This window comes from Sphaeramia orbicularis, chromosome 16 (genome assembly GCF_902148855.1).
Source record: "Sphaeramia orbicularis chromosome 16, fSphaOr1.1, whole genome shotgun sequence".
Taxonomy (NCBI): Eukaryota; Metazoa; Chordata; class Actinopteri; order Kurtiformes; family Apogonidae; genus Sphaeramia; species Sphaeramia orbicularis.
The window spans coordinates 52255645-52283070 of record NC_043972.1 but is presented as its reverse complement, the minus strand read 5'-3'; the positions used below and the strand labels follow the sequence as shown (position 1 = coordinate 52283070).

At 42.9% G+C, this 27426-nt stretch overlaps 1 protein-coding gene across 3 annotated transcripts in view; it reads left to right on the top strand.

Annotated features, from left to right (window-relative positions):
• ankmy2a (ankyrin repeat and MYND domain containing 2a) overlaps positions 1-27426 on the top strand; it is a 55473-nt gene that overhangs the window by 12110 nt on the left and 15937 nt on the right. For 2 of the 3 annotated variants that reach the window (XM_030157628.1, XM_030157627.1), the window contains exons 3-9: positions 2200-2338; positions 2465-2563; positions 3866-4026; positions 7943-8157; positions 17826-17961; positions 18089-18217; positions 18893-19022. In XM_030157628.1, the coding sequence (XP_030013488.1) occupies positions 2200-2338; positions 2465-2563; positions 3866-4026; positions 7943-8157; positions 17826-17961; positions 18089-18217; positions 18893-19022 (1009 nt within the window). Of the gene's footprint in view, positions 1-2199; positions 2339-2464; positions 2564-3865; positions 4027-7942; positions 8158-17825; positions 17962-18088; positions 18218-18892; positions 19036-27426 lie in introns of all 3 variants that reach the window. The other variant, XM_030157626.1, reaches the window with a different exon arrangement.

Sequence of the window (27426 nt, the reverse complement as noted above, 5' to 3'; positions counted from 1 at the left end):
CCATACAATTGAATTTCACTTGCCTTTTTTGTTTACCAAGCGCTTCTGCTGGGATTCTCTTGCTATTTTTCAAGACCGCTAGGTACAACTTTCCTGGTGGGGTGGACCTGCCGGCTAGCTGGCAGCTGTAGCTTAGAGGGGGGTGGGGCGGAGCAGCTCATGGTGCATGCGCGTGAATTAAAACAACTCAAAATGAATAATCATTTTTTTCTCGATTACATAATTTTTGTAATCGGTGAGTGTAATAATCGTAATCGTAATTGAATTTCGATTAATTGCACAGCCCTAATTTTGAGTCCCCGTGTCACACTCAGTAATTTTAAGTATTTTTACCCAAAATTTTCTCTCTGTGCAATGCAACATGTCATGTGAAAGTACGTACTCAGACCTATTCATACATGTAATAAACATGGAGGTAAGTTATTTAGTTTTCAACACAGACTACTGAACAGGAAATGTGTCCCTGTGGCACCGCTGGATCTAGTCCAATGAATTAATTAAATTTTTATTAACAATTTTATGAATTAACTATATTAACATTTGAATACAGTATTAACTTTGTACATTTACATGGTTTCTACCAGCTTCATATGTTGTCTAATATTTACCTAACTTTCCATTTCTCCACTCTAACCAAGGATGTCTGTTTTTGAATTCCCTTGTCTGACTCTGATTCCACAAGGATGGACAGGTCCAGTTCTCATCTACAACACGCGCGTGCACACACACACACACACACACAGCTGCAGCCGCACCTCATTAATTTCAACCAAACCACCACTTAGCCAGTGTTCGATATAATTCAGTGTGCCAATCACTTGCTGTTACAATAGCGGTTACTATTTTTATAATAACATACACAAGTTACACTTACCAGGTAGGATGATGCCATCATCAGACTCCCCTTCTGTACCATCAGCTAAAGCTGCTGTGGCCTCTGCAGTCAGCAGGCTCTCTTGCAGTGATACTAGCGTTAGCAGCAGCCACAGCTGGACTGTCTCCTGAAGTGACAGTAGTAATGGTGGACTTCAGGTCAGGTAACGTCAGGTAACGTTATGCCTGGTGGAAGCCCCATATGATCTAAAAGTGTCCGCTTTGTAACAGAGAAGTGGAATTTATGAGCAGTAAAGAGAAAGTTATGTCACAAAACCGTGCCGATACATATCTTGGCACATTTTCAGTGGTTATAAGGAAATTTGGGATCTTTTGTAGTGGCTATATGTATATGTATATGCATATACCTGCGTATCATGTAGACTACACCACTGGAGTGAACCATTTTGCGCTTCTCAGAAGGGGTGTTCACAGAGTAATGACAGCAGTCTTTACTTTTTTGGAATACAATAATATACCAATTTATAAAATCTAATGTGTGAAGCTTTTATATAGGTCAATGTTTATCATGTAATTTAGTTGAACAACAAGAAAAAAAATACTTAAAAAAATCTTAACTTCCCATGGGCCCCCCTCTCCCTTGGGCCCCCCCACAGTTGTGTAGATTAACACCCCTGATCAACGGCCGTGCACCCCAGACAGTAAGTTTCAGCAGTGTGGCTTGAATACCTAAGGAGATATAGCTCCTCAAAGTTGGCGGAAAGGCAAATTTGTAAAATTAAAAAAAAACAAACAAAAAAACTAATTTTCAGAGGGCTGTATCTCCTAAACTATTACAGATATGACAATAAAATTTTGGATGTGTTCGTTTATCTGGTAGGTGAACAAGTGTGATTTTTTTCAGAATTTTCTGAGGGGGTCATGTGGGGACCATTGGTTGAATTGCCATGGATATCCCAGTTGTGTTTTTCAACTTAAGAAACAAAAAATTAACAATAAAATCAAAACTTGCATCAGTGAATAATTTCCAGACCAGTGAGTCAACCTTCAATTTAGTCTCCAGTCTATCTGCTATTTAGTAAGGTCTGATGCAGTGGGGATGAAGCATCCTATGTAACATTCAGTACTGCACCATAGAGAGGTAAGTTGTCGACTGCAGCTGTTCTCTGGTTGGTTAGAATGTGGTGAGGAAGATCATCCAAATTGTCCAAGATGTCCTCTGCAGTCTATCTCCCCTTCGCTGTCCCCGAAGACACCAGCTTTCTTTCAGTCACTGAGGCTGTGTTTATTGAGCAGCCTTTCGTGGTTTTTTGTGTAATGCTGTCTACCCAGATATATTAGAAATCATATTTGTGTCATCCACAGTATGGGATGACCCCTCTGATGCACGCTGCATACAAAGGGAAGGCAGACATGTGCAAGCTGCTGCTTCAACATGGAGCAGATGTAAACTGCAATGAACATGAACATGGATACACAGCGCTGATGTTTGCTGGCCTGTCAGGTATGAATGTGATGTGTGATGTAACTGTTTGTCATCATATTAACATGATTGATATTCCACTGTTTGTTTTTTTGTTTTGAGAGTTTGCTTCCTGTATGTGTGTTTATACCTCCTCTGTGTCTGCAGGTAAGACTGATATCACATGGATGATGTTGGACGCAGGGGCAGAAACAGATGTGGTCAACTCCGTGGGAAGGACCGCTGCACAGATGGCAGCTTTTGTTGGTATGTGTGGAAGTAGAGGTGGGCAATATGGCAAAAATATCATATCACCATTTTTAAAAATAAAATCACAATCTTGATTTTGTCACGATTCTTTACACTGATCTTTGAGAGTAATTTGCAAGTTTCTGAACAGTGCAGCCAAACAATTTCCCTATGTAAAAATTAGCCCTAAAAGAAAAAAATAATTTAGCCCAAAGAACCTTCCAGAACATTTTAAATTAAGTTTTTGCAATTTTGCCAACATGTGCCAAGAACATAAACATACTAAAATGTAAATAACACTCTGATTAAGTGCACTCTTGAACATAAAAACTAAACTGCACTTGATTTTTGAGGTAGCTTTCAATAAACATGAAAGGTAAAAAAACAAATATAGAACAAAATATCAATGAAGAAATGCTCGTTTCCAGTAATCCTCCAGGCTTACAGAACAAGTGGCTGGTAGCTCAGGTTTTTCAACTGGTAGCTAATCAGTGTATTGGGTGCTCTTGGATGGAGGAAGAAGTCCAAAATGAGAAGAATAACCCAGGCACTCCAAAAAAGTATCAATGTGGAACATACTCGCTACTCTTCTCATAAAGTGCCTTTACTGAATGCTTGTGTTAAAGTTGTTTGCTTTTGTTTAACGATACCTGTTGTTTAGGTTTCATTGTGGAGTGTACCAATTTCACATTCAAAAACAGGTTGATGTTCATGGATGTCCACGGAGTCAAGTACACCCGACTGTGGGGGCCCAGTCTTAAGTTGTGATAGACTTGCCCTGCCATTTTAAGTTTCACTTTCACTCTGTGTACTCATTGTGGGGTACATGCAGCATGGAATGCACCCCTGTATAAACCTCCCCGATTCCAAGATTTCTCTATTTTGTTGGATCATGGATACCTTGTAATCCTTCAAGATCTATTATCGTCCTATCGCACACCCGTATGTGAAAGTATTCACAAACAACAGTCTAGTGCTTTGAAACTATGGACGGATCCCATGCAGACTGTGTCAGTTACAAATATTTGCTTGTGTTCTCTACTGGCAAATCTACTTAAACTTTCATGCCCACCGAATTCCAATGAATCAGCTGCCATTTTTTTTTTTTTTTACTGTAAGTTAACCCTTTAGGTGCTGGAGGGTTTTTTTTTTTGTTCTTAATATTCAATTTCAATATCAAGATTTCCAAAAACTCTCTATTTCATTCAGTTATGTTGCTTGTTGCAACTTTGGCACCTAAAGGGTTAATGTTGTTATATTAACCTTTGATTTATTATCAGCCAACCTCCAATGTAAATTTCACCTCTTCCTCTCCTCCAGGACAACATGACTGTGTTACTGTTATCAACAACTTCTTCTCCCGTGCCAGACTGGACTACTACACCAGGCCTCAAGGACTGGAGAAGGAACCCAAGCTGCCACCCAAACTGGCAGGGCCGCTTCATAAGGTCATCATGAGCACCAACCTGAACCCCGTCAAGGTGGGACATAGATCTGAGGAAACCAAAGTTTGAAAGAGGCTGCAGTGGCATGGAGCACTTGACCTACCTCACCTCTTTGTATGTTACCTGTAATAAAAAAAAAAAAAAAGAAGAGACATCTTTTGTAATGGGTCATCACAATATCATACTGGCCATATCCTATATAATTGGCAACTTTCACCATAGTTTTGATGTCAGATGATATCTGAATGTTTACAGACATGGAAAAAAAAAAAATATTCCAGTCATTGGATTTTGTTGCTATCGAGCTTCTCTCTCTGTACTCCTCTGTAACAACAAAAGATAACATGTTTCCCTCAGGAAATAATGGACTTGAATCATAGTCAGTATAGGAAGAGGTTTATTTCCTCACAATACACTTAAGTAAAATTAGATTATCTCCTTGCTACATACAGAATAGGGATGCAGCGGTACTTGGGAAAACCGTGTACCATTCGGTCCGCCCTGCACAGGACAATCTGGCTCTTATGGACCACGGGATGTCGGTTTTGCAATTGACTTTGTGATGGCGCTTTATATACTGCTTTTCAGGCCACTGTGTGTGTGTGTGTGTGTGTGTGTGTGTGTGTGTGTGTGTGTGTGTGTGTGTGTGTGTGTGTGTGTGTGCCTGTCTGTCTCTCTCTCTTTCTCTCTCTGGACATGTATGTGAGCGTGCAGCTTGGGGAAGCCCCACCCCTCAGTGAGAGATAGTGGACAGAGACAGTCTGCCTGCAAACTCGCACCTGCCCATATCCACGTACATTAGACCCGCAACCAGACCTGTGATTAAACACATTGTCTACACAGTAACTCACTTTTAAGGGCTTTATTTTTGGCTAAAACGCACGCCATTAAGAAATCTCTAATATGTGCTGCTCAATGCCATTTGTGGCTGGATGTAAACAGAGGAGAAGCTCACTTCAAAATAAAACAAACCAGCTGTGGATCAACCACGGTGAAATTAGATGATCATCATCATTAAATGTCCTGCAAATTATTTTCAACCATGGATCTTTTATTTTTTCACTTCATCGCCTGCAACCCGCCCTCATTTCGTTTAATTCTACCCTATGTGTGCACCTGCCTGTTTTATACAACTGTATACAAGTAGTCAAGGGGTAAGAAAGGGTTCTATTGTTCAGTACAGAAAGTGTTATTTTATTCAGCACAGTGATATAATTTTTTCCTACTGTGAAATTCAGCTTGCTTACAAGTAAAATAAAAATATAATTTTGGGACAATAAAACCCCCTGTTCTCTTTACGCACAAAACACGTATCGAAACCGAACCAAAACCATGGCCCAAGAATCGAGGTACAGACCGAACTGTGAGCTACCTGTACCGTTGCACCCCTAATATAGAATGATACGAGTTTGGACACAAATGGATGTGAACAGACACTTGGTTGTTGCAGTTCAGACCTGTGAGGAGATAAATGTAATTGTAAACATGTCATTACTGATGCATTATTTACCATTTGTATCCATGTTTTTACTCTGAGCACACAGCAGATTTTTTTTGAAGAGGGCATCTAATCACACTGGGTCATACTGAAAACCAGACAAAATGGGACTTACATTAAAAATTGAAGCAGTTTGTGATTTGTCTTTGAAGTGCCAGACATTTATTTGTTTTGCAGTAGGATGCACAGATGTGTCAGCCAATGACTGACATTGGTTTTCAGAAAATAAGATGACATTTTACTGATTCCACTTGTCAGTGTTCTTTATCTGTTAATCTGTTGTGTGATATTAAAAGTTTTGTCATATAAAATGATTCAATTTGTGCTCAGTCAACCATAGTGTGATGAGGGGCTAAAAGACATGGAAAAAAAAAACAAACCTCAGTTATTTTTTTATAATGAAGATTTCTTTGATTCCCTAGCACAAAAGAGACAATTTATAATGCTAAGATATTTCTTCAAACATTATCATCCTAGAATTTTCACAGTCGGCGCACCCATACTTTGCCAGAGTATTTTTTAGCTAGTTTTCTGTATTTTCTTATTGGCGAGGCAAAGTAGTAGGAAGAAAATGTAGTCAGTCATAGCACATGCACATCCATTAACGTGAACTGAAATTGTCTGGACTTTTAGAAGTGAGACAAACTGAAACATATTTTAATATCACTACAGCTTCATTTAAAGGTCCTGTACAGAGAATTCGTTTAAAGTGGACTGCAGCAACACCTTTGGCCAGAATCGGTGGTGTTTTTAAGGGACAAAGACTCTGCTTCTCATGAGCACTAGTGCCTGCTGTCATAAGGGCATAACTCTGGCCAAGGCGTTTTGAAGCTAATGACTGAAGAGCAGATCCTCTTTACAACTCTGCATTTCTTTTTTCCAGACAGTAACTTGCAGGGTGCAAAGTGACATTTGCAACAAGACAACAAGCAAACTTCATAATGTCCGTTTGTAGTGTAGTTTAGTAACTGGCGTGAAAACGAAAGTGAAACCAAACTTTGAAAGTCCAACTCCTGCTTCTATGTCTCTTTTACTCCAGAGCTCCTAAGTGTTCCTCACAGACCGGTGTTGTAAGACATGTCCCAATAATATGCATTTGCTCTAGCTTTTCCGCAAAGTATTCAGTCATTTTCATAAATGACTTCAGTGTCATTCATATCATTTATATCTAAAAATTAGACTTTTTTAAGACAACGCAGAAAGTCAGTACAGGACCTTTAATTCACTTCAGTTCAGCAGTTTTTCCCCTCTCTGGTAATAAATACTTAACTATTTAGTTATTAGAGACTTTCACAAAGATATCTAATATTGTTTGTGTAGCCTGTTCTTAAAAAGAAAGATAGTAGGTGAATTTTAGGCTGTTTTAGACTGGGTATCCAAGTCGGTTGAACCCCAGAATCGACTTAATTTTATCACTATGAATGCAAAAGTTCCATGCACAGGTACCGTACCAGAGTCCAGCTGAAAAGGTAGTCCTGGGCATGGACTGCGTGGACTCCAGTATGAAACATTGTCGTGTGAAAGCAATCTGTACCCGAGACCAGAAGTCACCACTCTGACAAGGGGAGTGACCTAATCACTACAAGACCATAGACAGCGTTCCTGTTGTCTCCTGAAAAAGCCTCGGATCTGCATGGCACAGGCTCGCCTTATCGATCAAACCACTCAGTGATATATCAGGGACAATGAATGTCGCTCTTCTTCTCTTTGCCTCTGTTATGCCCCGGCTAGGGATCCTAGGGCATGACATCAATAAGTGGGCACCTTCCCTCACTCCCAAGCCACAGATAAACCGCCAGGATGCAGCTTTGTGCATTTAAACAGACGTGTTTCTTTACAAATGATATGAATAAATGTGATACATAAATTAAGCATAACTGCAGCTTTGTCTTCGGGGTGGGCCAAAGCCAAAATAACAAACGTAACTCAACAAACTGGGCAGCCCGCCCCTAACTGCTGCATTCACAAATCAAAGACGAACGGGGTTGGGAGTGGAGGAAAGATGACGGGGTACTGGCCTAGATCCTGTTGCATCTATGGTCTGCCTTCAGCTGGCTGGTCCAATCCGTGGACTAGTTTCAGCTCCACACCTGCAAGACATCATCCACTCACACACAGACACATGCACACACCCACAGAGACATAGACCCACCTATGGGTCGTAACAGTCTCAAACAGGCTAACAGATAGAAAAGTATTGCCTGTGAACGGAACAGTCGCTCAGTTGATGTCGTATGGGTTTGTCACTTCAGCGTTTGTTGGATAGCTACAGAACTCCTTCCACACTGCCACCTACTGTTTCGGCCCTGTAACACCCAGTCATTCTTGGGCATGGGCCACGATACGTGCTTGTGAACACAACATCTGTGGCAAAGATGTGAGTATATCCAGGTACAGCACGAATCCGGATACCCAGTCTGAAAATGCCCTTACAGTGTGTCTTATGTTGTGCAGATGGTGCTGTTAGTGAAGGATAACCCCCTGCTGGCTGAGGCCGAGGCTCTGGATAAATGTCGAAGAGTGATGGAGCTCATCTGTGAGAAGTGCATCAAGCAGCAGGACATGAATGAGGTCTTAGCCATGAAGATGCACTACATCAGCTGTGTGCTGGGAAAATGTGCCTCCTTCCTCAAGGACCGTGATGATAAGCTGGATGGACTCATCAAGAGGTGAGGACGTGTCTCGTTCAGTCACATCAGGATTGGTTTATCACACCTGTTGACTTGAAGTTTTTGTTTTAGTACATAGTACTATGTACTGTAATGTAATTTGTAATACTACAGTATCATAGTGAAGGGGTCAAACTTGGATATTTAGAGAATCAAAGATTTTTACTGTCAGTTCACTAGATTTACAGGACATACAAAGATGCTGTTAATCCATTGCATTCATATGTCTTCCCCTACTTCCCCCTCTTCTCTCCCTCTCCCTCAGTCTCTCTCTCTTTTTCTCTTCCTTTACCCTCTCTCTATAACCCCAACTAGTCAAAGCAGACAAGCATCCTCCAGGAGTCGGGGTCTGCTTGAGGTTTCTGCCTATTAAAAGGAAGTTTTTCCTCACCAGTGTCACCAGTCACAGGTGTTTGCTCCTGGAGGATTCTGTTGGGTTCTGTAAATTGGCTTGAGTGTCTGGTTTCGAACAATTCTATTTGTAAAGTGTTAGTGTTGTTATGATTTGGCACTATATAAATAAAATTTGATTTGATTTGAAAGAATTGAGATACTGTTTCTCGATGCTCACCTTGCAACTTAAATGCAAATTTAAATTAAAAAAAGAGGTAAAAATAGAATAAGAATAAATGAAGTGGAATAAGATAAACTGCAATAGAATAGAATAGTCTTTATTGTCATTGCAACATGAAACATGAACAACAAAATGAAAAAAGTGTCAAACAATCAGTGCATAATAAAAACAACGCAGACACAAACACCACAATAGTAAATAATTACAGAAACCAACACACACAGCCATTCATTCTATCATTGCCTGACCCCGTCCCTGTATATATGTGTTGTGTTAAGGATTGCTTTTTATAGCATTGAGGGTGGTTATTGCTGTTGGATAAAAACTGTTTTTGAGTCTGTTTGTTTGTGATCTGATTGTCCTGTATCATCTGCCTGATGGCAGCAATTGGAATATGTAGTGTCCAGGGTGAGAGGTGTCCTTCACAATGCTCTGCGCTCTTTTGACACAGTGGGCACTGTGAAGGATGTCCAGTGAGGGGAGGGGGCAACCGATGATCTTCTGTGCCGTGTTAATGACCCTCTGGAGCGCTTTCCTCTGCGCTGCTGTGCAGCTGATGAACCACAGACAAACACAGTATGTTAATATGCTCTGTATGGAGCACTGGTAGAAGGACACCAGCAGTTTCTGTGTGATGTTATTCTTCCTGAGCACCCTCAGGAAGTGCAGTCTCTGCTGGGCCTTCTTCAGCACCTTTGAGCTATTCACACCCCAGGTCAGACCCTCCTTGATGTGGACACCCAGGAAGCAGAAGTCTGACACCCTCTCCACACAGTCCCCGTTGATGATGAGTGGTGGGATGTCAGTTTTTTTTCCTCCTGTAGTCGATCACCAGCTCCTTGGTCTTTGATGTATTGAGGAACAGGTTGTTGTCACTATACCACATTGCTAGATGTTCAACCTCGTCTCTATAGGCAGACTGATCCCCCCCAGAGATGAGCACCACTACCGTAGTGTCATCTGTAAACTTCATATTAAGTTGTTGTAATGAGCAGGGGTGCAGTCATGCGTGTAGAGAGTGTACAGCAGGGGGCTCAACATGAAGCCCTGTGGGGAGCTGGTGCTGAGGCTGAGGGCCGTAGATGTGTAATGGCCTACTCTCACCCTCCGGTTTTTACGAGTGAGGAAGCTGTTGATCCACCTGCAGGTGAGGTATGGAATGCCCAGATCCTCCAGTTTACTCACCAGTTTATGAAGAAGGATGGTATTGAATGCAGAGCTATAGTCCACAAAGAGCATCTGCACATAGGTCCCCTGCTTGCTCAGGGTGGGACAGTGCAGCATGGAGGGCTGTAGCTACAGCGTCCTCTGTGGATCTATTAGCCCTGTCTGCAAACTTGTGTGAGTCCAAGCTTTTTGGTAGGAGTGCTCTAATGTGATCCTGGACTAGCTTTTCAAAGCATTTCATCACCACCGGGGTGAGAGTGACTGGCTAGTAGTTGTTGAGGCTGGAGATGTGAGGTTTCTTGGGCAGGGGGACAATGGAGGAGGACTTCAGACAGGGTGGGACAGTGGACTGGGCCAGGGACTGGTTGAGAATCCTTGTGAAGACTCCAGCCAGCTGGTCTGTGCAGTCCTTCAGTACACGCCCAGAGACGCCATCAGGTCCAGTCACCTTCCTTGTGTCCACGGCCTGCAGTGTGCATCTCACCTCATGCTCTGTGAGGGTGAAGTTGCTGTGGACCATGGAGTGTGATGTGGTTTCCTCGGGTGGTTACACTTCGTGGTGGGCAAAGAAAATGTTCAGCTCCTCTGCCAACGTGGCATCACCCTCAGCAGCTCCCAAGGTGGACCTATAGTTGGTAAGATGTTGGACTCCCTGCCACACCTGCCTGCTGTTGTTACTTTCCAGATGTTCCTCAATCCTCCTCCTATAGTCCAACTTGGCCCCTTTGATGCCTCTCTTCAGGTCAGCCCGGGCCACACAGTAGAGAGCCTGGTCTCCAGACATGAAGGCGATGTTCCTGTCTTTCAACAGCCGCTGGACCTCCCGGGTCATCCAAGGCTTCTGGTTGGGGTATACCTGGATTCGTTTGTCCACTGTAACTGTTCCTATACAGTACACTGTCCGTGAACACCTCCAGGTCTTGATGTATAAACACATCCCAGTTGGTACTGTCAAAGCAGTCCTGCAGCTGATGCGAGGCTCCGTCAGGCCAAGTCGTTAAAGTTTTTGTGATGGTGGGTGCAGTTTTCCTAAGAGGGGCATATGCTGGGATTAACAGCAGAGACATATGGTCAGACTGGCCCAAGTGAGGTAGTGGTTTGGCCCTGTAGCCCAGCTTGATGTTGGAGTAGACCTTGTCCAGGGTGTTATTTCCTCTAGTAGCACACTCAACATGTTGATAGAATTTCGGAGCACTGATTTCAAGTCCACATGATTGAAGTCCTCTGTTATAATGTGTACAGCGTCAGGATATGTGTTCTGCTGGCTGCTAATGCTGCTATATAAATGACTACTAGCCACTTTAGCATTAGTGTCCAGTGGGATGTAAACGGCAGTTACCATGACGACAATCAACTCTCTAGGGAGGTAGATAGGCCTGCATTTCACAGTCTCATACTCCAAGTCCGGGGAGCAGTGGCTGTCAACAGTCACTGTTTTAGTACACCAGTTGTTATTCACGTACACACACAGCCCCCCTCCTCTGCTCTTACCAGAGCTCTCTGTCCTGTCACGTTGCTGTGTGGTGTAGCCTGTTAGCTCAATCGCAGAATCCGGGATAAGTGGTTGAAGCCAGGTCTCCATGATCAGCAGTATGCAGCTATCAGTCAAGGTGTTGTTAGCTGCAATTTGTAGCCTCAACTCATCCATCTTTTTGGTGAGGGATCCGGCGTTTGTGAGAAACAGCCTGGGAAGCGGAGGTTTGAGTGGCTGCTTCCGTAGCCTGGCTAGTGCACTAACCCTGCAGCCCCGCTTTTGCCTCCTCTCTCTGTGATGCGTTCGCCTCCTCCCTGCACTGATGGTAATCCATGGAGAGCTGGGTCGCTGTGCTGTCTTGTGTGAGCGGAGAAACTCTGATGTAATACTCCACTCGTGACAAACTCCTATCTTAAGGAGATCGTGCCGGCTGTAGATGTTGATCGCCTGACAGATAGTACTCAGGACACAAAACAACATGTATCTAAACAACCAAATAAAGCACCAACTGAGAGAACACAGAGCTGCTGCAACTGTGTGCGCCGCCATATTCATGTTTTCTATAACTATAATGGAATATAAAAAAGTAATTCAAATCTATTTACAATAATGACAGTAGTGCAATACAGTAACAGTTGTGAGGTGAGGAGGTGCATAATGGAACAAAACAGCAGCAGATATGACAATTATTCAATGTGTAAAGTGCATAAGACAGTCAGTAGCAGAAGTGAGAAATATCACAGAATGTAAGTCTAGTATGCAAAATAGTTGAAGTCCTTGTGTAAATGTGGGGGTGGGTTTACAGTCCAGGGGCAGAGGGGGGAGATAGTGGACAGACATCAGTAATATTGAGTTAGAATATTCTGAAAATAGTGAGTATACTATGGTTAAAAAAATATTTAGAGACAATCATCTTAGTTACATCATATCACTGTATGGAGTCAGATTACAAGAATAAATTATTAGTAATTCACATTTTTATTTGCATGAAACAGAAGATACAAAAAGTTTTTTTTTTTACTATCTTTACAGTGAAACTTAACCTCTTTTTTTCCCCTTCAACATATTCTTGTAAGATTTTTTTCTCTAAATATTATGTCATAATTTTTGAAGTAGTTTCTCCTCATTCTGGCCTTGATACTGTCCTTATTGGTGCGTATGCAGCAACCAGCATGCAGCCTGTTTCATTTGCTCCTGCCTTTTCCCATACTTTTTAACTTTTTTCCCCCTTACTTTCTTATTACGTGTTTTAGTACTTAGTTGCAATTGTGTTTTAATGCCATCAGTCCTGGTACATCTATAGCATGTCCATCCATGGGAGTCGATCACTGTGGTTCTCCCCAAGGTTTCTCTTTTCCAACTGGGTTTTTGGTGTTTTTCCTTGCAGAGAAGGAGGGTCTAAGGATGAAGGATGGGGGATGCCCAGGATGTAAATCCATTTCCTTGATCTACTGTTTATTCAACTGTTGTTTGTTTTCATATTCAACTAATTTTGTAAAGTCCTGTGAGGCAACCTTGTTGTGATATTGGGCTCTACAAATAAAATTGGATTGAATTTAATTTTAAGTATCTATTGTCTCAAACATGTGGGTTGAGAGAGTTTTTATCCTTTTCATTGAGTGATGGGACTGTGGCACAGCCACTCCATGCTGAACAGATGATTTACTCCAGGGATCAGCCGATTGCTCTGAGGCTGGCGTGTCAGCTGGATCTATGGACATACCAGATGAAATCTGGAGAAAAGCACAGTGAGGATGCAGAGGTGGATGGCAGAAGAGGAGAAGGTGAGACAGAGTAGGTTTACAGAGAGGAGGTCATATAAGCTGTGTCTCCTTTCTATTGTAATGGGGAACATTCGGTCACTGGTTAATAAGCTGGATGAGCTGACAGCGCTGGTCCGGAGTCAGAGGGATTATTTGGGAGTGTAGTTTGATGTGCTTTGTAGAGACCTGGTTGAATCAGAATATTTCTGACTTATCGAGGGCTTCCACACTGTCCAGGCTGACAGAAGCTGTACCAGGAGGGATAAGTGGAAAGGAGGGGGGCTTGCCATTCGGGTGAATAATTGGTGATGTAACCCTGGTCACATCACCATCAAAGAGCAGAGATACAGTCTGGACACTGAACTGTGTGCTGTTGAACTCAGACTATATTATTTGCCTAGAGAATTCTCCCATGTCATCGTGGTGGACATTTATGTTCCTCCTCTTGCCAACCCCACAACTGCATGTGACACTCTGCCACAGCACGCTTGCAGACTTTTGGACCTGCTGTGTGCGAACACCAAGGACATGTACAGTCCCCCCCCCCGCCCCGAGTAGGTCAGATCACATCCTGGTTTACTTCACTTTCATGTGCCTATGGTTAAGATGCAGTCTGTGACCACAAGGAGTGTTAGGAGGTGGTCAGAGGAGGTTGTGAAGGAACTACAGAGATGTTTTGAGGTGACAGAGTGGCAGGCACTTAGTGAGCCCAACGATATCATCATCATGCAGCTCTCAGAGTGTATTATGGACTGCATCACCTTTTGCACTGACTCCATAATTCCAACTTGGACTATCTGCTGTTACCCAAACAACAAGGTGTGTATAACAAAAGACACCTAAGCCCTCCTCAGTGACAATAAGTGGGCCTTTGGGGTGAGCAGTAGAGAGGAGGTGTGGATGATTCAGGGGTCTCTGAGAGTGAAGATCTAAGAAGCAAATGACAACTACAGGAGAAAACTGGAGTGGAAACTCTTGCAGAACAACATGAGAGAGGTCTGCAGTGGTATGAGGACCATTGCTGGATTCAGACCACCCAACAACAGAGGAGGTGATGGATGTGAGAACAGGGCCGATGAGTTAATTGTAGTTATTTGTACTTTAACAGATTTGACACAGCAGCACCTGGTCACAACCCACCTCCTCCTACTGATGTGTCAGTGGGCAGTCTGCAACTGCCAGCCACACCACTCTCTCTCCCTCTCCCTCCCCTTTGCCTCACACACTCCTGCAATATACCTGACACCCCTCCCTCAGCTCCCACCTTCACTGATGACCAGGTTCAAAGATAAATAGGGAAACTCCACTCAGCAGGACCAGATGGGGTGAGCCCCCATGTCCCTAAAGCCAGTGCCCCGCAGCTTTGTCGAGTATTTCATCATCATTTCAGGATGAGTCTGTAGAGGGTCCCAATGCAGTGGAAGACATCATGCCTAATTCCTGTACCTAATGCCACGTTTCCACTTCGTGGAACCGGCTCGACTCAACTCAACTCGGCTTGGCTCGACTCGGGTACTAGGTCCTATTCCCGGGGACTGTTTCCATTACAGGATACTACCGACTTTACAGTACCCGGACATCATAGCGATGCGCCGCGTTACTTCCGTGTCGTAGCTCAGAGAGTTGCAGATAAACTCGCTTGTTGGGTGTTGTCTTGTCAAGCTCATGCTGAATTTTTTCATCTGAATCTGCTGGACTGACCATGGTGTAGTTTTCAGGCTGTCAACATGTGGATTAACCTACCGCTATATTTACTGTAAACTTCCGCATCTCTTGTTTGTAAAACGGCAGGTCACAGAGACGACTCTCTGACCCTTCAGTGGTCTGCAGTGTTTACACGTCACCTTTTAGTATCTGGTCCCCAGTCCTGGAACCTCGGCAGAGGTGACACCAAAAAGTAGTACCAGGTATCAAATTCCAGGTCCTTTTTCGTAATGGAAACGCAGAAAGGTCGAGTCAAGTCGAGCCGGTACCACGTAGTGGAAACATGGCATTAGACACCCAGTGGCCCCCATGATTACAGACATGTGACGCTGACTTTTCACATCATAAAGACCCTAGAGAGACTCATCCTGGAACTGCTCCGACCCATGGTCAGACCACATCTGAACCCCCGTCAGTTTGCCTACCAGCCCCATCTCAGAGCGGAGGACGCCATTATCCCATTATCTACTTGTTTAGTCATGTCTGTGCTCACTTGGACCAGCCTGCGAGCACTGTGAGGGTCATGGTTTTTGACTTCCCCAGTGCATTCAGTACCATCAGGCTGACACTCCTGAGTGAGAAAATGACAACAATGCAGGTAGATACCTCTCCTGTGTCATGGATTGTGGATTACCTGACTGTGCAGAACTGTGTGTCAGACATGGTGGTCAGCAACACTGGGGCCCCACAAGGAACTGTCCTCTCTCCTTTCCTCTTCACCCTTTAAACTACGGACTTCCGCTACAGCTCTGAGACCTGCCACCTTCAGAGGCTTTCTGATATCTCTGCAGTAGTAGGATGCATCAGTGGGGGCGAGGAGATGGAGTACTGAGCTGCTGTAGACTCCATCACATGATGTGAGCATAACCATCTGCAGCTCAATGTGATGAAGACCAAGGAGCTAATTTTGAACTTCAGGAGGTCCAAGACATCTGTGACTCCTTTTTCCATCCACGGGGTTGATGTGGAAATAGTGGAGGCTTACAAATACCTTGGAGTACACATTGACAATAAACTGCAATGGACAAAGAACACATCAGTACCCTACAAAAAGGGCCAAAGCTATCTTTACTTCCTGAGGCGCTTAAGGTCATCCAACATTTTTACCCTCTAAACTCCTCAACAAACTCCAAGTCATTCAGAACTCTGCTGCTCATCTCCTCACCCACACCCGATCACGCGATTACATCACCCCCGTCCACCAACATCTCCACTGCCTTCCTGTCAAACACCGAATAACATTCAAGATCCTCCTCCTCACCCACAAAGCCCTCCAACCCCCCACCACCACCTCATCGACCTACTTAAGCCCCATGCCCCCTCCCGCACCCTCCAATCCTCCTCTGCTCACCTCCTCGTCCCATCATTGAAAACCAAGCACTGAACCTGGGGGGATAGAGCGTTTTCCATTGCTTCTCCAACCCTCTGGAACTCCCTCCCGCCTACCATCCGACACTACCCCGACCTCAACACCTTCAAATCCCTTTTAAAAACTCACTTATTTAAGACTGCGTTTAATGTTTCATTGTTTTATATTCATATCCCTGCCTTTTGCACATGCTTTTATCTGTTTTTAATAATGTCTGTGGTTTCTGTTTTTATCTGCTTTATGTAAAGTGTCTTTGAGTGTCATGAAAAGCGCAATACAAATAAAATGTTTTATAACTTTATTATTATTAACATTTTGTCTAGTACATTTTGTACAAATTGCTGTTCTAATTTATTAAGAGTGTTTTCACACAGCGTACTCGAGTCCATACCATACTTGGATATGTTTATACATCTCCCGCAGATGTTGTGTTCACACACGCGTACTGTGGCCCATGCCTGAGTAAGAATGGGTGGGGGCCAAAACAGTAGGTGGCAGTGTTCTGTTGCTATCCTACAAATGCGGAAGTCAGAAGAAGACAAACCTTTACCTATCTGTTAGCCTGTTTGAGGCAAAGTGAAGAAGAGTGACCTTCGTTGTCCCTGATATATTACCGAGTGCTTCGGTTGATGAGGTGAGCCCGTGCCGAGCAGATCTGCGGGGTTTTTCAGGAGACAATAGGAGCGCTGTCTACGGTCTCGTGGTGATTAACCCACTTCCTTTGTTGGAGTGGTGATTAGGTCACTTCCAGACTTGGGCATGGATTGCATTCACACGGCAACGTACTGTGCTGGAGTACAGGCAGTCCAGGCCCAGGACTACCTTCTCAACTGGACACTGGCACAGTACTTGAGCACGGAACGGCTGCATTCACATAAGCAGACTTGGGGGTCCAGCAAACACAGTTATGGACTCAAGTAAGCTGTGTGAAAACGCCCTAATTTACTTACTTGAGTGTCTTAAAATGTTTGCCCTGAGTATCTATGTTGAGAAGGTTTCTCTGTTCTGAGTATCTGAAGCAGCGGGTGCTGGGGAGGGGTTAACCCTAGCGCGGACCAGGTCCTCTCACTCACTCAGATGGACAGAGTCCATGCATATGTGTGCTCGGATGGACCGAGTCCGTGTGCGTGCCCTCACTTGGATGGACCGGGTCCGTGCGCGTGCCCTCGCTCGAACGGACTGGGTCTGTGCACATGCCCTTGCTCGGACGGACCGGGTCCGTGCAGGAGCCCGCTATCATGAATCTCTGGAGCTCTGTGTCTTCCATCAGGTTTTAAGAGGCCAAACATTGCAAACTGCGCATGCACGCCTCGAGTGCTGCAGCTTCTCCAGGAAATGAGCAGTACCATGAGTGCGGTAATCGAACACAGTTATTATAATAATTAGAATTTAAATGGTAATACTAACCATTGGAAATTTTACTGTGGTCTATCATTTTACTGGTAATTATTACATCACTAGACTGTAACAACCAATAATTTCCCCCCTGAGATTAATAATGTATTCTGATTAAAATAGCTTTTCATTTCAGTAAACCTAAGGAACATCTTGCCTACAGCTCTATGCTCTCCAACTCTCCATTTGTGTTGTAAAGGATGTTCCTCATTGTATTTGCAGTTTGCTGAAGGGTCAAGATACAGACGGTTTCCCGGTGTATCAGGAGAAGTTTATCCGAGAGTGTATTCGTAAATTTCCGTACTGCGACGCCACCCTGCTGCAGCAGCTGGTCCGCAGCGTTGCTCCTGTGGAGATAGTGAGTCAGAGAACAACGCATCTGCATTCATTCTTATTTTTGGATATTTAATGGATCCAGAAATAAGTTTACTGATGTAAGTAGAATCCTGATCAGTTTGCTTTGTTTCCTCTCATCTTCATCTCAGGGTAATGACCCGACAGCTCTGTCAGTGCTGACTCAGGCTATCACTGGCCAGGTGGGCTTCATGGACACAGAGTTCTGTACATCATGTGGAGAGAAGGGAGCTGAGAAGAGATGTTCTATCTGTAAAATGGTGACTATCAACATTCCAGTATTTATTTATTTACAAAATCTCCTTGAGCTATATATATACTGCATTACTGTAGGGCTGCACAATAAATTGATTTTAAATCAAAATTGGATTATTTAATTAGGACGATGTTTAAAAAAAGGGTAATGGTCAAATCGAATTTCATCTCTCTCATGTCTTCGGGCCACGTGCCTCTGGACTACTGTAGGCTCCTCCTCCTAACAGTCTCTGGTCTCCACACACCAGTACAAAAATGGCATTTGCTAAGGTGAGTGAGAAGTTTGTGGTTAAAAATAGCAACAACAAGTTGGCTGTGTGGAATTGGTATGGCTTTGAAGTTTCCAATGAAGACCAAACCATTCCTCGCTGCAAACTCTGCGTGATGGCGATATCTGTCGAAGACAGCAGCACAACCAACTTATTTCAGCACCTCAAACATCATCACACGTCAAAATGGGAGCAGTGTGTTGCACTGTGGCTGCACATGAAAACAACATGCCGACTTCTTTTGTCTTTGGTAGTTTTACCCGAAAATCGAGTTTTTATAGGAAAAAAATCGGCATGTTATTTTTGGCTAGAATTGTGCAGCCCTACATTCTTGATTATTTTCAACTGTTTTTATAACCCTTTTAAAGTTCTTAGTATTGCGTGTTCTCAATTAAATATCTTTTGTGACAGGTGATCTACTGTGACCACACATGCCAGAAGATGCACTGGTTCACACACAAAAAAGTCTGCAAGAAGCTACAAGAGCTGAGGGAGAAGCAAGAGGCTGAGACAGCTAAATTGAGAATGCAACAAAGCAAAGGTATCACAAGAAAATATTCATCATCAAAGCAAAGGAACTACAGGACACTAAGGGCCAGGGATGCAACAGTACTCGGGGAAAACTGTGTACCATTCGGTCCGCCCTGCACTGGACAATCTGCCCTTATGGACCGCGGGTTTTCAGTTTTGCAATTGATTTTTCTCTCTCTCGCTCTCTCTCGCTTGACATTTGGTATGCAAATTATTGATTAATCAATTAATCATTAGTTGGTTGACCTTATCGATCGATTAACGATTAATTGATAAGCGGCAATTTTCCTGAGAACCTGAATTTCTCTTTCGATAGGGTCTATAAGAATAAAACCAAAATATTGTTTATATACTTAATGAAAAAAGGATGTCATATTCCTTAATGATTGATTTATTGTACCATTGAGGATACAGTACAGGCAATGACATTTACTGTATGTAGAATAACAATAAATTCTGCAGAGAAATTCAATAAAATAAATCGATCTGAAGAGGGGCAGCTTAGAAGAAATGGGCATTTCTGACTTTGCATCACTAGCTGACATGATGGAGCGAGATTTCAGCTGTTTTCTCTTACATCCCTATGCAGAACAGGAAATTATTTTTAAAAAGCATCCTTTGGGCCCTGTTTGTGTACATGCCTGTTTTATATGACTTATACAGGTAGCAAGGAATAAGAAAGGGTTATTTTGTTCAGTACAGAAAGTGTTATTTTAGTCAGTACAGTGATATAATTTGTTCCTACTGTAAAATTCAGTTTTTGCTGACAAGCAAAATAAGAAATTTAATTTTGGGGGAAAAAAAAAAGTTCTTTTTACACACAAAACATGTACTGAAATCATGGCCCAAAAACTGAGGTACGGACCGAACTGTGGGCCACCTGTACCGTTGCACCCCTACTAAGGGCCCGATTTACTAGTATCACAAATAACGGGAGTAAATTTGCTTGCTCGCACTAATAAATGAGTGTGCTATTGATTTGCATGTCATGGGTGATCGACTAACACCCCTTTTCCACCAAACTGGTTCCAGGGCTGATTCGGAACCAGTGCCTGACTTAGCACTGGTTCTTTGTGTTTCCACCTCCTAAATACCGGCCAAACCGTTTCCAAAGTGGCCCCAAAAAGGTTCCAGGCAAGCACCAACTTCAAGCTGGGCTAAACTGGGGCCAGACTAAGAATCAATGATGCGACCCCCTGTGTCATAGGTGGGCTGGATTCCAGACCCAAACAGGAACAGCGAAAGCTATAAAATGCCATTTTTAAAACTACAACCATCGGGTTTTTAGTTTAGTTTAGTTTTTAGAGAAATTGTTATAGACGGCAAAAACAAGCAGCATTGGACTGAGGAGGAGACCCGATGCCTTCTGGCACTGTGGTCTTCATCCGAAGTCCAAGACAAGTTGGAGGGAGCCTCTCGCACAAAACTGGTGTTCGAAAAAATATAAAGAGAGATGGCTATGACTGGACCCAGGACCAGCTTCTAAACAAACTAAAGACAGACTACAGGGACCAGAAAAGACAGCTTGGACGCAGTGACCGGCTGAAAACAATCCTGCATTTGGACCTGCTGGACTCGGTTTTAGGGGCACGGTGAATCAGGCTCCTGGTGCCCTGAACTCACAGGAGCCACGGACTTGCAGCTTCCGATTGTGGACAAGTCTCTTGGTCAAACAGCGGCAAACGATACTGGTAAGTTTTGTCTCTCAAACACATGGTTAATGGCTCACAAAAAGTCAACTTTAGAGATTGAAGCGAGCTGCAAACATTACGGTTGTTAAAACACTATAGCTACTGGTATGCTAACAAGCTAACAACATTTCCGTGTTGTCTCTGAAACTATGTTTTCTCGGTGGGTTCATCAAAGGCAGAACTGAACCAAGTAGTTAACTGTGTTACGGTAGACAGGGTTATTGTCCACATTGGGGGAAGTTTGTCCAATTAAAGCACAGTTTCTTTGTTTTGTTCTTTACAGAGTTGGTGCTCATGGATGAGGAAGCAGATTCACACAGCAACAGCACCTTGATTTTTCTTCTCTTTTGTACAATTTTAAAGCATTTTTTTATTTGAGCCTATTTTTTCTTTTACTTAAGTGTGAATAAACCCATTTGAAATGCAAAAAGTTCATTTTGTCCGTGTTTTTCAATGCGTCACATAAACTTGGGTAACAATACTGCTCTGCTGACCTCACTAATTATCTGTTTACAGACTATCCATGAATTATGTTTCTGCGTATGTAATATAGAAACCCAGATATTTATGTTCATCACAAATCCCACAGAGTGAATGTGTTTTTCGCTTCTGGATTGACAGGCAATGATGTAATGATGTGGCTCTGACTTTGCTCCACTTGGCTCTTGGCCAATGGAAAAGCACACCTGTTCTTTGGAGGCACCAGGTTGACACCTGTTAAGTACTGGCCCTTGCACCGGCACCAAACTAGCACCAGGTTCTTTTTGTTGGAAAAGGGGTATAAGATTGCCTGCACAAATGACGACAGGTGCAAAGTCTTCGAGACCCCCCTATTTAATTGAGGATTTTACATGCGCTACTGGTTTGTTGTCATGGAGACAGTACACTGGAAAAGCTGCTTTGGGATATGCCAGCACTAATGGTAATGGTGCGATGGAATGATCCAGACACAAGGAAAAGTAACATTGTGAGGAATTTTGTCATAGAAGGTTTTGCATGACTCCTCCTTGTGACTGGCCCCAAATCATTCTAAAATGGCATTGCAGGGTAGACCATACATCTAAATTAATGTAAAAATGTTGACGCAAGCAGAAAAGTCGTTCTTTCTGTTACTTTTCGTTGTGCCTATGCCGCCTCCTCACCACAACAGCTGCAGCCAGTTTTGCACGAAGCTGTGCTTGTTAAAACCTGCTTTTCAGATGTGCTAAATATAGATGCAAAATCAGCCACCGCAATCAGTTTCAGGTTTGGTAAGTCACTTTGCGCAAATGCAATAAGTATTGGCATCCAGTCCTCCCACTAATTTTGCGCATTCTCACACAAATGCCCATATTGCATATTCATCAAGGCAAACATGCTAAATGGGTTGTGCAAGCTATTTTGCCCATTTGAAAGATGCAACCCTCGGTGCGCCCTGTTACTAGGTAAGCTTCAATGTGTTTCTGTGTGCACAGTCAAATTTGTGCACGTTTTTACACACTCAAACCTTTAGTAAATCAGACCCTAAATGCATAGTAAAAAATAGGACCAATGGCCCTGTAGCTCACCAGCATGTTCTATCAAGAATCATTAACAAGTTGAATTTGAGAGGTTGTCAGGTTTTGCTGCTATGTTAGAGCCCTGTGGTCTTGATGCAGGAGATCAATCTCCCAATGGAAATTGATGGTACTTTCACTGGAACATAACTCAACTGATTAAATGAAAGTCCATATATGACTTTGTATCAGTGCTCAATAGTAACTATATTGATGTTTCTAACTTACATGTTATAAGCCACCATTATTATATGGTAAAGGACAATTTTTTATTTTTCAATAATTCATCAAAAATCAAAACTTCTCAAAACTGTGAACAAACTTTGTAAACATTATCCCAAGGAAGTTACATATAAAATTTGATATGACTCTGACCAGTAGTTTTGTCAGAGAAGATGTTTGGAGCAATTGCTAACAACAAGGCTGGACACAGTGCCTTCACAATAGCTCATCGGCCAGTGAGCTAAAAATAGAAACACATTGAGTGAACTTAATTGTCTTGTTACCACTAATTCACTAATAGCAGACTTCCCATGTGATGAAAAATATGCAAAACTCATGAAATATTAACAGCTTTCTGTCTTGTCCTTCGAAGAGAGCAGACGCGTTTTTCTGAGCTCTACTATCTGCTGCTTTTTTTCCTGCCTCCCCCACTCTGCTTGGCCTTGCAGTGTCGCGTCTGACTTACTTTACTTTTGAATCCTCTGCTTGTTGAGCTCTCAAACAGCAAACATGTAATTGATCAACTGGTCACTCAGCGCAATTGACATGATTTTTTCATCAAGGAAGAATGGTACTGGGGAGCCCGCCTGCCCTGATGGGACAGTTGCAGCCGGATACACCAGGGACGCTTGGGACAAGTGGAGGGTGGTCTGTCTGCCTGCCTTGTCGGTGGAGGACATCGAGGATATTTACCTATTTGGATTTATGATAGCAGGACACCTTCTGATTGGTCTTGGAATGGCCCTGATCTATCGCAAAATCAGCAAGACAGCAGCATGCAAAGAGACCCCGCTGCTGTCGGTGGAAATTGAGAAGCACTTCGGAGCAGTGAGTGATAATGTGAAGGAATTACAACAGGCGGTGATGCAGACGGGGGAGAGTGTGCGAGACCTGGCCGGACGGGCTGCGGACTCATATAAGAAGTTGGATTACATCACGGGCCAGTCTGCGGAGGGATTAGAGCAACCGTGGAGGGGCTTCGTCAATCTGCTGTCAATCTCCGTCTTTTTTTTTTTTTTTTTTTTTCACGTCTGCTGTCTGCCTAATGTTCACGCTGTCCCCCAATTCCCTTCAAGTCCATGAAAAAATTCCAGCATGTGTCCACGTGTACTGTGTGAAAACTGTATGATGTCTTATATTTGTGCTTTGCATTATCTTTGTTCTTCACTGCAATTTTCAAAGAAAGGGTTTTGTGGCAGCGCTCTAGTTGTACTCTGTACTAGGAGCAGTGGCCCGATGTCCCTAATCATCGAACTCAATTTCGTTTGATGTACTTTGTACTGTCAAATGACAATAAAGGCAATTCTGATTCTGATTCTAATTTTCCAGGCCTGGAAAAATTCTTGAAATTTGATAAAATCGGCAACATTTTTGGAAGTCATAGAATTCAGTTGCAGACCCCTCACATTTTAACAAACTGAACCATTTTGGAAATAGGGTACATATGAGGAAAAAGTTTTTAAGGTGATGTCTGTAGCAAGAATAGGATACCAAATTATTTATTAATTGAGTGTTGATTTATTGATTAATTTAATTATAGATTTATAACCAAACTTAAACTTAAATCAACTCAAAACAATAATTTGGAAATCTTGCATAGGTTGATAGTTCGTTGACTGCACAGATGAACCCATGTGTGAATAACAGTACACAAAGCACAACTGAGGCAATGGATTTATATACATATAAATACTTTATTAACTAAACTAAGACACACTAATAACATAAAGACAAGAGACAAATACAACCAAAGGAGCAGGAGATTATGGACAGGAGAATATGTAGATTAAGCTGGCAGACAGCTATATTCAAGAGATTATAATGTTAGTGAGGTTACGTTGAGGTAAACCTACTTAACTTGGAATAACACCAACTCAGATAAATCAGGAGCAAGTTTTCTTACAAGTTGTTGCGGTGCGGATGCAGCAACTGGCACGGCCTTGACGGCAGATGGATGAAGTCTTCTGACGTAGTTCGAAGCAGGAACAGGCTGTGAAGTGACGTGCTTGCGCTGGAGGCCTGAAGGTCTGGAGTTCTGAAGTTCTGCTGGCTGGAGGAGGTTCACAGCTGGCTCTGGCGGCTGGTTCTGGAAAGCTCACCAGGAGAAGATGGAGAACAGCGAAGATGATAAAGCTCTTTGGAGAGCTTAGAGGATAGAACAGCTCTGAGAGCCAAGGAGATGGTCAAGACTCCTTGGAGAAAGCTCTTTGCGTAGGTGAGAGCTCAGAAGAGGTGGAGATAGCTCTTCTCTTTGCGTAGGTGAGAGCAGCAAGGGTGGAAAAAGCTCTGCTCTGTGAGAGCCTGGGAGAGGTGGAAAAGACTCTTTGCTTAGGTGAGAGCAGCGAGGGTGGAAAAAGCTCTGCTGAAAAGTTGGTTTCATTTACTTTTATAGTTTGTCCAAAAACCAGCTTGCCACGCCTTCCTCGTGCATATAGATGAGTTATCGATGCCTTGGGGCGTTGCCTTCTTTGTCTGTTTTCGGCGGGAAAACGCCTCCTTTTGCCGGTCATTTACATATTTCAGAGTATCATCTCTCTCTCCCCCCCTTAGGAGAGGGAGAGAGGACCTCATGCAGACTTGTAAGAAAACTTCTCCCAACCTTAAATAAGATCCTGAAATAAGATCCTTAAACTTTGTACATCACCTGTAACCTCACTTAAGCATCAGTAAAATAATAGCATGATTATTCAGACATGCTATAAGCAGTGATACTCTTACTTTCACATAATTTACCGTGAACATGATCAGGACACACATATGTGAAACCACAGGTCAGGCAAATGGCTTAAGTATTACATGCATAAAAGAGTTAACGTGCTGAGTTAATCAACATTAACACATAATGTAATACATTATTAACATGGCACATATAGGGATTTTATCATTCAGTCCTTTGTTCGTTTCTGGGTTCATCTTCACCTCTGGATAAGCAAGAATAATGGGACACAGATGTTGAGAGGCAAAAGGTCAGCTTAGTGTCAAAACCGAGTCCATTAGGCTCATTCTTTAAGATCATCTGTCTTTGTAAATGTCATTTGCAAAGGATGTCCCAGTACTGACCTGGTGACGGACCAATCAGCATGGTTGTTCAGGAATTTGGTTTGACACGGAGAGGAAGATAATATAATTTATACTTCTGTTTTTGAGTCTGTTCACTCACTCCACCGTCATCCGGCTACATGTCAAATAATAGTGAACAAGTAAAAGTAATGTCAACAACTTAATGACAAAAGTAGAACATTTGAGCTTGAAATAATTTCCACATATTAAGACACCAAATAAATTTAAATATATATTAGTGCTGCTACAACTAATCAATTAAATCTATCCAAATTGAATCTTAGAAGAGTTGGCAACAGATTTGGCAGTCGATTCGTTGGGTCTTGAGCACGTTAGTATTGAGTCATGCCCGCATGCTGTGTAGTGTAATAGAGGAAAACACAGAGCAGCATGGCTGAGGCTTCAGATGCTGGGCATCCCTGTTTGGCCAAACATAGTACGCCATATATGAAACAAAGTTTAATATGAAGAACTAGAAGCACTCGGAGAGCGCAGACCTCCGCCAAGGCTGATCAGTGGCCCCCCCCGTGGGCCCCCCCACGCCAAGGAGGTTATGTTTTTGCCAGGGTTTGTTTGTCTGTCTGTTTGTCTGTCCGTTAGTGTGGAACATAACTCAAAAAGTTATGGACAGATTTTGATGACATTTTCTGGTCTGCCCCCCCCCCCCCCCCCCCCCCCCCGTGGGCCCCCCCACCCCCGATCACCAAAATTTAATCACTTCTTCCTTATCCCATCCCACAAACCCTGAAAATTTCATCAAAATCTGTCCATAACTTTTTGAGTTATGTTGCACACTAACGGACAGACAAACAGACAAACAAAGAAACCCTGGCAAAAACATAACCTCCTTGGCGGAGGTAATAAATGACCAAAATCCCACAGCACAGTACGTTTCGGGCAGACAGGGCTGCTGTGGCCATAATATAAAACCTAGATTAAGATAGCCTACGTGTAGTGATCACTTCAGCCCGCTAACTAGTTATTAGACACTGTTGTCATAATTAATACGTTTTCATCCATATCCGTTTATCAGTTCACCAGACTAACGTTATCTATCGTTGACTAGAACTAATAGATACAACGCTAGTTTGATGGCTGTAACCAGAGCTGGTTGAGGATTATAGCTTGCTAGTCTCAAGATATAGTTTTCTATCACTGTAGTTTAGATCAGTAGATGATTTTGCTCGGTGTTGAAGCCTATTTATATTATTTATACATTTTTTGGATAATGGTAAATCAAAATAAAGCCAATGGCAATATTGGTTAACTATTGATAGTTTTAGATGAATTATGATTGATTGACTGTTTTCAGCTGCTCACACCCTCCTCCTGGTTGGACCATCGTCCTCCTGTGATTAGGGAGAGAGGACAGCTGGTCCTCCCCTTGGTCTGACTGTCATGTTGAAGGAGTGAGGAGTGAGACAGTATATCTACCACTAAATGCACGCTAAATACGCTATATCTGCAAGAGTAGCCGTAACAGTCAGTGATGGATTTTTGGGTCTTTATGGGTTAACTGCAATACTCTGGACAGCTTCATGGGTATAGATGGATGTACAGTTCCTTTAATGCCAATCTCATCCTCTTTTCTCACCTGTAGTCCACATTCTCTGCATTTCGTGTACATCCATCTATACCTGTTAAGCTGTCCAGAGTATTGGTTTTGGTTCTTAATGAAATCAACCAGGACCGCAAGATTCAAATGCGCTTTGCGACGGGAAAGTCCTCTCCCACTGAAGAATCTTCTTAGATGTCTCTCACTAAAATCGAACCCATGTCTACTGCCAAGCACTGTTTTAATATCTTTGTATTTTAGGCCCAGGTCAAAATAAAAATCACTAAACCTCTCCCACTATATTGTCGTGTCTGTTTTGTTTTCGTTCTGAACATGGATGACCTGCAAGAA